Source organism: Salmo salar, chromosome ssa15, assembly GCF_905237065.1.
Source record: "Salmo salar chromosome ssa15, Ssal_v3.1, whole genome shotgun sequence".
In the NCBI taxonomy this organism is placed as follows: Eukaryota; Metazoa; Chordata; class Actinopteri; order Salmoniformes; family Salmonidae; genus Salmo; species Salmo salar.
Genome location: NC_059456.1, coordinates 12,959,331 through 12,969,173, shown reverse-complemented (window position 1 = coordinate 12,969,173; position 9,843 = coordinate 12,959,331). Strand labels below are relative to the sequence as shown.

The 9,843-nt window shown below is 47.9% G+C and overlaps 1 protein-coding gene across 1 annotated transcript; it reads right to left on the bottom strand.

The window, feature by feature from the left end:
* Positions 1-6,195: 6,195 nt before the first annotated feature.
* Positions 6,196-7,801, bottom strand: LOC106591861 (extensin-1-like). The gene is made up of 3 exons (XM_045695264.1): positions 7,738-7,801; positions 7,200-7,563; positions 6,196-6,853 (listed from the first exon to the last, which is right to left on the bottom strand). Exons 1-3 carry the CDS (start codon positions 7,799-7,801, stop codon positions 6,196-6,198), a joined length of 1,086 nt encoding a protein of 361 aa, XP_045551220.1.
* Positions 7,802-9,843: the final 2,042 nt, after the last annotated feature.

Genomic DNA, 9,843 nt, shown 5'->3' with positions numbered 1-9,843 from the left:
AAAACAAGGCTCCCCTACATTTTATCAGCATATCGAATGCGCGACCCTGGCTGGCAGAATTCTGTATCATTATTACTCTAACTTCCGCGATGCATACAAAGCCCTCCCTCGCCCTCCTTTCGGCAAATCTGAACATGACTCCATTTTGTTGCTCCCAGCCTATAGACAGAAACTAAAACAGGAAACGCCCGTGGTCAGGTCTGTTCAACGCTGGTCTGATTCTGATTCCATGCTTCAAGATTGCTTCGATCACATGGACTGGGATATGTTCCGGATAGCGTCAAACAACAACATTGATGTATACCCTGATTCGGTGAGCGAGTTTATTAGCAAGTGCATCGGTGAAGTTGTACCCGTGGCGCCTATTAAAACCTTCCCCAACCAGAAACCGTGGATTGATGGCAGCATTCGCGCAAAACTGAAAACGCGAACCACTGCTTTTAATCAGGGCAAGGCGACCGGAAACATGACCGGATACAAACAGTGTAGCTATTCCCTCCGCCAGGGAATCAAACAACCTAAGTGTCAGTATAGAGACAAAGTAGAGTCGCAATTCAACAGCTCAGACATGAGAGGTATGTGGCAGGGTCTACAGTCAATCACGGATTACAAAAAAAACCTGTGAGCTCTCCTTCACCGCAGCCAACGTGAGCAAAACATTTAAACGTGTTAACCCTCACAAGGCTGCCGGCCCAGACGGCATCCCTAGCCACGTCCAATATTCAATCAATCCCTATCCCAATATGCTGTTCCCACATGTTTCAATAGGGCCACCATTGTTCCTGTTCCCAAGAAAGCTAAGGTAACGGAGCTAAACGACTATCGCCCCGTAGCACTCACTTCCGTCATCATGATGTGCTTTGAGAGACTAGTCAAGGATCATATCACCTCCACCCTCCCTGACACCCTAGACCCACTCCAATTTGCTTACCGCCCCAATAGGTTCACAGATGACGCAATCGCAATCACACTGCACACTGCCCTAACCCATCTGGACAAGAGGAATACCTATGTAAGAATGCTGTTCATCGACTACAGCTCAGCATTTACACCATAGCACCCTCCAAACTCGTCATTAAGCTCGAGACCTTGGTTCTCGACCCCGCCCTGTGCAATTGGGTCCTGGACTTTCTGATGGGACGCCCCCAGGTGTTGAGGGTTGGAAACAACATCTCCACCCCGCTGATCCTCAACACTGGGGCCCCACAAGGGTGCGTTCTCAGCCCTCTCCTGTACTCCCTGTTCACCCATGACTGCGTGGCCATGCACGCCACCAACTCAATCATCAAGTTTGCAGACGACACTACAGTGGTAGGCTTGATTACCAACAACGATGAGATGGCCTACAGGGAGGAGGTGAGGGCCACTCGGAGTGTGGTGTCAGGAAAATAACCTCACACTCAATGTCAACAAAACAAAGGAGATGATCGTGGACTTCAGGAAACATCAGAGGGAGCACCACACCTATCCACATCGACGGGACAGTAGTGGACAAGGTGGAAAGTTTTAAGTTCCTCGGCGTACAGATCACGGACAAACTGAAATGGTCCACCCACACAGACAGAGTGGTGAAGAAGGCGCAGCAGCGCCTCTTCAACCTCAGGAGGCTGAAGAAATGTGTTGGGCTGTATCACCACCTGGTACCGCAACTGCTCTGCCCACAACCGTAAGGCTCTCCAGAGGGTAGTGAGGTCTGCACAACGCATCATCGGGGGCAAACTACCTGCCCTCCAGGACACCTACACCACCCGATGTCACTGTGCTTTGGCAAAGTGGGTGGGGTTATATCCTGCCTGTTTGGCCCTGTCCGGGGGTGTCATCGGATGGGGCCACAGTGTCTTCTGATCCCTCCTGTCTCAGCCTCCAGTATTTATGCTGCAGTAGTTTATGTGTCGGGGGGCTAGGGTCAGTCTGTTACATCTGGAGTATTTCTCTTGTCTTATCCGGTGTCCTGTGTGAATTTAAATATGCTCTCTCTAATTCTCTTTCTCTCTTTCTCTCTTTCTCTCTTTCTCTCTTTCTCTCTTTCTGTCTTTCTCTCGGAGGACCTGAGCCCTAGGACCATGCCTCAGGACTACCTGGTATGATGACTCCTTGCTGTCCCCAGTCCACCTGGCCGTGCTGCTGCTCCAGTTTCAACCCCTTGTTTAGGGTCAGACAAAAACCATAGAGGGCTGCTCCCTTCCAGGAACCCAGCTTCGCAGTTGTTTGCCATGTGTCCATTCCAAGCATGTCAGTCAGTCGGCCTTGAGAGTTTGAGCAGACAAAAACCCAGGAAGTTTAACCTCCTCTACGGTTGTCATGCATCCACCCCAAGTGTCAGTCCTTCGTACTCAGTGATTCAGATGGCAAGGACTAATGAGGCCACTCCCTTCCAGGATCGTGGTTCCCCATAGGGTGTCATTCTTAGCCAGTGAGTTACTGTCGCTATGTTGTTCAGGTCTTGTAGTGGTCAGATCAGTATGAGTGAGACGGGGCCGGGTGTACGCAGAGTTTCCGAAGCTGGTTTTTATATCTGACGGATCCTCTACTCGTCAAACTGCACCTGGTTTCCCTTCCAGGTTCTGAGGCCCCAACCAGGTTCCAGCACGCCGAGCGATCCCAAGCCCATTTCACCAACACTCCATCGGAGACATTCAGTGCCACCAGCCGGTCAATGGCTGAAACTTCCTGACTCACTCTGTCAAGGTACTGAATCAGCAGGCCAGTGGCTTACAGGGTAGCTCTGCTGGGAGCAAAGGCGTGTCGTTGGCCGCTAGTCAAGCCCCGCATACTGTTCGGTGAGAGTGTCTGGAATTTTTTTTAGAGAGATGTATTGAACGGATATGCGTAGGGCAGCATTGCTTGCTTAGAGCATCTTGTCCCGGGCATGAATCCAAGTGCACTCCAACTCTGAGCCCCTCGGAGCAGCAGGAGCGAGGGTTGCATGAAGGCTTTAAAGATGTGGTTGGAGGGTAGATTTGGAGAGGAAAAGACCCTTTGTCCAGTCCCACAGGCGTGTTTGGATGGTTACCTTTTTACCGTAGTTTCCCCTTTGGTGTTAGGATTTAGACGGGCCTGATTTGCTAGGGAGGCTCAGCGCACAGACGGCCCGTTGGGGGGCGCCAAGGGACCGAAGGTTGGAGGAATGTTTAGGTCATCTCTGTCGTATGGTTTGGTGGGGGGTTGTAGTGTGTTGATTGTAGTTGAGGTTAGGGTTAGGGTTATTGGAGAGTGGATGGGTTGAAACACAGGAGGGCTGTTGCCTCCGTGTGTTTTTGTTGCTCCCTCGGTGGCTAATGGTTTAGTTTATTAATTCTACCATTTAAAAAAACAAGCACACATAAAACTTAAAAGCCATACATGCACATGAATAAAATCATCGAGGGTAACACACAATAAAGTCTGGGACTTATTTCCATTGTTAAATCATTGAGGATAACACACAATAAAGTCTGGGACTTATTTCCATTGTGGTCCTCTTGAGGCAAGATGGCTAGCCTCTTAGGGCTAGGGGGCAGTATTTACACCGCCGGATAAAAAACGTACCCGATTTAATCTGGTTACTACTCCTACCCAGTAACTAGAATATGCATATACTTATTAGATATGGATAGAAAACACCCTAAGGTTTCTAAAATTGTTTGAATGGTGTCTGTGAGTATAACAGAACTCATATGTCAGGCAAAAACCTGAGAGATTCCTTTACAGGAAGTGGCCTGTCTGACCATTTATTGGCTTTCTTTGACATCTCTTTCCAAAACAAAGGATCTCTGCGGTAACGTGACACTTCCCACGGCTCCCATAGGCTCTCAGAGCCCGGGAAAAAGCTGAACGTCGTCATTCCAGCCCCAGGCTGAAACACATTATCGCCTTTGTCAAGTGGCCGATCAGGGGACAGTGGGCTTAGGCGCGTGCACTGGTCGCCCCTGTCTTTCTTTTTTTTCCTCTATTTACCGAAACGCAGATTCCCGGTCTGAATATTATCACTTTTTCACGAGATAAATTGCATAAAAATTGATTTTAAACAGCGGTTGACATGCTTCGAAGTACGGTAATGGAATATTTAGAATTTTTTTGTCACGAAATGCGCCATGCTCGTAACCCTGATTTACCATTTCGGATAGTGTCTAGAACGCACGAAGAAAACGCCGCTGTTTGGATATAACGATGGATTATTTGGGACCAAACCAACATTTGTTATTGAAGTAGAAGTCCTGGGAGTGCATTCTGACGAAGAACAGCAAAGGTAATAACATTTTTGTTATAGTAAATCTGATTTTGGTGAAGGCTAAACTTGCTGGGTGTCTAAATAGCTAGCCCGTGATGGCTGGGCTATGTACTTAGAATATTGCAAAATGTGCTTTCACCAAAAAGCTATTTTAAAATCGGACATATCGAGTGCATAGAGGAGTTCTGTATCTATAATTCTTAAAATAATTGTTATGCTTTTTGTGAACGTTTATCGTGAGTAATTTAGTAAATTGTTAGTAAATTCCCCGGAAGTTTGCGGGGGGGTATGCTAGTTCTGAATGTCACATGCTAATGTAAAAAGCTGTTTTTTGATATAAATATGAACTTGATTGAACAAAACATGCATGTATTGTATAACATAATGTCCTAGGGTTGTCATCTGATGAAGATCATCAAAGGTTAGTGCTGCATTTAGCTGTGGTTTGGGTTTATGTGACATTATATGCTAGCTTGAAAAATGGGTGTCTGATTATTTCTGGCTTGGTACTCTGCTGACATAATCTAATGTTTTGCTTTCGTTGTAAAGCCTTTTTGAAATCGGACAGTGTGGTTAAATTAACGAGAGTCTTGTCTTTAAATAGCTGTAAAATAGTCATATGTTTCAGAAATTGAAGTAATAGCATTTCTAAGGTATTTGAAAATCGCGCCACAGGATTCAACTGGCTGTTACGTAGGTGGGACGATTTGGTGCCACTTAGCCCAGAGAGGCTAGACAAGATCGAACACAGTATGGCAGTGAAATAATAAAACCAAAACAGAGAAGAAGAACATCTATCTCATCATTCCAGTTACATCATAGGGGTTATTCATTGGGCACAGAGGACATCAAACATATTTTTACTTTATTTTTTAAAGCTGTCCAGAGAGGACGTTGTTTTTATAGGCAGAGGCAACTCATTCCATTCTGAGGCTCCAGTATACAAGAAAGGAAATTTCCCAGCATTACTCCTGAATCTGTATAAGCACACATCAGCAACACCTGATCTGGTGCTGTGATTGTGTGCATCCCTAACATGAGGAAAGTAATCCCTTAGATATCTGGGCGCAGGACCAAAAATACTCCTGTAAACCAAACCTAGTCTAATCTGGGACACCCTAGCCTCAACAGGCAGCCAGTTTAATTCCTGAAAGCAGCTCTTGCCTATGTGAGTACGTGGACTCACCTTCAATACTACCCTGACCAACTTATTCTGGGCTATCTGGAGCTTCCCCTTCATACATTTAGATAAGCCCCCAAACCAGGAAGTACTAGCATAGTCAAAATGGCATTGAATGAGGGCAGTAGCTAGCACTTTCATGGAGTCCTTATCAAGCAGCTTGGACATTCTAGGGGGCCCATTGCTGGGTCCATTGTCCATTGCTTGGGGGCCCATTGCTGGGTCCGGCCTTGGCTTTGTAGCTTGTTGAGTAGAGTGTTGATTGGAGTCTGTCGTGTTGTTTTTTATGATGGAATGTGGTAGGTGTAGGTGTTGGGTTGGTCCGCAATGGCAGAGGTTTGGATGGTGATGGTGATGATGGGAGCACATCGAGGATGAGAAGGTGGAGGAGGATAGGGATGATGATGATGATGAGGAGGCGGTGGAGGTGGAGGTGAGGAGGAGGTGGTGGTTGAGATATTTTTAGATAAGTGTGTAGAGGAGTCATTGCTGGTGGAGGGTTGAGGTGTGGAGGAGCTGCTCTTGGTCTGTGTGGGTGTGATGGTCTTGCTGTTGGGCAGTGGTTGGTTGATCCTGGGGGTGTTGTGTCCCTTTCGATGTTGTTTGGTGTTCGTTGTGAAGGTGGTGGAGCATCGTGGAGGAGGTAGAAGAGGTGCCATGGTAGTGGTTGTAGTGGTGCTCTTCTTCCTTATGGAGGGTAGTGGTGCCTCTTGTGTCTGGGTTGAGTGGGGTCTGGTGGCTGTTGTGTTCTCTCTTCTAGCCTGCTGGGAGAGTTCTGTCACAGCATGCGTGAGGAGGGCGTTGTCTAGGGTATCTGGATCCTCTGGAGCCGGTGGAGAAGGTGGTCCAGTGGAGTGAAGAGGTGATAGTGGGGGTCTGGAGAGGACTGGAGGGCCGGTGGAGTGAAGAGGTGATAGTGGGGGTCCGGAGAGGACTGGAGGGCCGGTGGAGTGAAGAGGTGAGAGTGGGGGTCCGGAGAGGACTGGAGGGCTGGTGGAGTGAAGAGGTGATAGTGGGGGTCCGGAGAGGACTGGAGGGCTGGTGGAGTGAAGAGGTGATAGTGGGGGTCCGGAGAGGACTGGAGGGCTGGTGGAGTGAAAAGGTGATAGTGGGGGTCCGGAGAGGACTGGAGGGCTGGTGGAGTGAAGAGGTGATAATGGGGGTCTGGAGAGAACTGGAGGGCTGGTGGAGTGAAGAGGTGATAGTGGGGGGTCCGGAGAGGACTGGAGGGCTGGTGGAGTGAAGCGGTGATAGTGGGGGTCTGGAGAGAACTGGGGGGCTGGTGGAGTGAAGAGGTGATAGTGGGGGTCTGGAGAGGACTGGAGGGCTGGTGGAGTGAAGAGGTGATAGTGGGGGTCCGGAGAGGACTGGAGGGCTGGTGGAGTGAAGAGGTGATAGTGGGGGTCCGGAGAGGACTGGAGGGCTGGTGGAGTGAAGAGGTGATAGTGGGGGTCCGGAGAGGACTGGAGGGCTGGTGGAGTGAAGAGGTGATGGTGGGGGCCCGGAGAGGACTGGAGGGATGGTGGTGAGGTCCAGAAAGGTGGGGAGCCCTTCTTCTAGTGCGGTGAGTTGGTTGATGGTCTCTGCAATGCCGGTGGATAGGTTGGAGGGTGGAGGGGCTTGGTCTTTTGGAGAGGTACCAGGCGTATCTTGGAGTGCTGTTCGAGTTGTTTCTTGGTCTTTTTGTAGGTAGTTGGTGCTGGCAGGTCTGTAGGTTCTGGTATGTGGTGGTCTCTTTCCAGGGTGGGGTGGAGTGTTGTGGGCTCAGAGGTAGTAGGTTGAGCCTAGGTTTCGTCAGGTGTGGTCTACCTGGTCTTGGTGGGGTCAGTGCTGGGGTTGGGCTGGGCCTTACCGGTGGTTGGCGGTGGGTCGGGTGCAGTCTTGATCTGTAGGTTGCTGGTTCTGTCAGGATCTGGAGAGGGTGTAGAGGCCCTGTTGGTCTTGTGGGTTCTCTTGCGTCCTCTAATAGCGGTCTGTGGGTGTCTTGTCTTGTAGGGTTCTTCCGTGGTGTGGGAAGTAGTGACTTTGTCCGGATGGTTGAAGTTCCGTCCTGTCGGATCTTCTTCTGTGGAGAGGGGCCGTTTCAGGCCTTGGCGTTGTGAAGGAGGTCTCTTCTCAGTAGGGGTGACGTGTAGAGAGGTCTGGAGAGGTGAGTCGTCCTCTGCTTCGTTGCCTGGGGGGTGTGTGGGTGTGGGGGGATGAATTGGCCATTGTCTCTGGTTAGCCAGTCTCCTTGAAAGTGAGGGTGGGACTTCCACAGGCTCTCCAGAAGAGGTAGTAGTGGGTTAGGGTTAGGGTTAGGGTTAGGGGTTGAAGGAGTTCTTCTGCCCATCTGCTGCTGAGGTACCAGGTCTCTGTCCAGTAGGTGCAGTCGGTGTTGTCGGAGAGGATGGCACTGTGATAGACTGCATCCAATTTGTTGAGTAGAGTGTTGGAGGCTACTTTATAAATGACATCGCTGAAGTCGAGGATCGGTAGGATGGTCAGTTTTACGAGGGTATGATTGGCAGCATGAGTGAAGGGTACTTTGTTGCGAAATTAGAAGCCAATTCTAGATTTAATTGTGGATTGGAGATGCTTAATGTGAGTCTGGAAGGAGAGTTTACAGTCTAACCAGACACCTAGGTATTTGTAGTTGTCCACATATTCTAAGTCAGAACTGTCCAGAGTAGTGATGCTAGTTGGACGGGAGGGTGCGGGCAGTGATCGGTTGAAGAGCATGCATTTAGTTTTACTTGCATTTAAGAGCAGTTGGAGGTCATGGAAGGAGAGTTGTATTGAAGCTCGTCTGGAGGTTAGTTAGCTTCACTAGGGTAGGGGGCAGCATTTGGAATTTTGGATGAAAGGCGTGCCCAAATTAAACTGCCTGCTACTCAGACCCAGAAGCTAGGATATGCATATAATTGGTAGATCTGGATAGAAAACACTCTAAAGTTTCCAAAACTGTTAAAATAATGTCTGTGAGTATAACAGAACTGGTTTGGCAGGCAAAAACCCGAGAAAAATTCATCCAGGAAGTAGGATTCTTTTATTTTTGTAGTTTTCTATTCAATGCCATTACAGTATCCATTGACTTAGGACTCAAAGTTCCTATGCCTTCCACTAGATGTCAACAGTCTTTAGAAATTTTTCAGGCTTGTTTTCTGAAAAACGAGGGAGTTAGAGCAATCTGAATGACTGGACCCTAAAGTGTCACAGAGCTTTGTCATGCGCAATCCCAAGAGCGCACCTATCTTGTTTACCTTTTATATTGACGTTATTGGCCGTTGAAATATTATTGATTATTTAGGCTACAAACAACCAGAGGCTGGAATATAAACATTGTTTGACATGTTTCTATGAACTTTACGGATACAATTTGGATTTTTGTCTGCCTGTTGTGACTGAGTTTGAGCCTGTGGATTACTGAAGAAAACGCACAAACAAAATGGAGGTTTTTGGATATACAGAGAGACTTTATTGAACAAAACAAACATTTATTGCGTAAATGAATGTCTTCTGAGTGCAACCATGTGAAGATCATCAAAGGTAAGTGATTCATTTTATCTCTATTTCTGACTTGTGTAACTCTTCTACTTGGCAGGTTACTGTTTGTAATGATTTGTCTGCTGGGCGATGTTCTCAAATAATCGCATGGTATGCTTTCGTCGTAAAACCTTTTTGAAATCTGACACCGTGTTTGGATTTACAAGAAGTTCATCTTTAAACCTATGTATAACACTTGTATATTTTATGAATTTTTATAATGAGTATTTCTGTTTTTGAATTTGGCGCTCTGCAATTTCACTGGATGTTGGCCAGGTGGGACGCTAGCCCTCTGATTTGACACACTGAACTCTATCAGAGAAGTAGTTGGTGAACCAGGCGAGGCAATCATTTGAGAAACCAAAGCTGTTGAGTCTGCCAATAAGAACGTGATGATTGACAGAGTCGAAAGCCTTGGCTAGGTCAATGCACAGTAATGTCTCTTATCGATGGCGGTTATGATATTGTTTAGGACCTTGAGCGTGGCTGAGGTGCACCCATGGCCAGCTCTGAAACCAGATTGCATAGCGGAGAAGGTATGGTGGGATTCGAAATGGTCGGTAATCTGTTTGTTAACTTGGCTTTCGAAGACCTTAGAAAGGCAGGGTAGGATAGATATAGGTCTATAGCAGTTTGGGTCCAGAGTGTCTCCCCTTTGAAGATGGGGATGACCGCGGCAGCTTTCCAATCTTTGGGAATCTCAGAAGAAACGAAAGAGAGGTTAAACAGGCTGTTAATAGGGGTTGCAACTATTTCGGCAGAACATTTTAGAAAGAGAGGGTCCAGATTGTCTAGCCCAGCTGATTTGTAGGGGTCCAGATTTTGCAGCTCTTTCAGAACATCAGCTATCTGGATTTGAGTGAAGGAGAAATGGGGAGGCTTGGGCGAGTTGCTGTTGGGAGTGCAGGGCTGTTGACCGGGTTAGGGG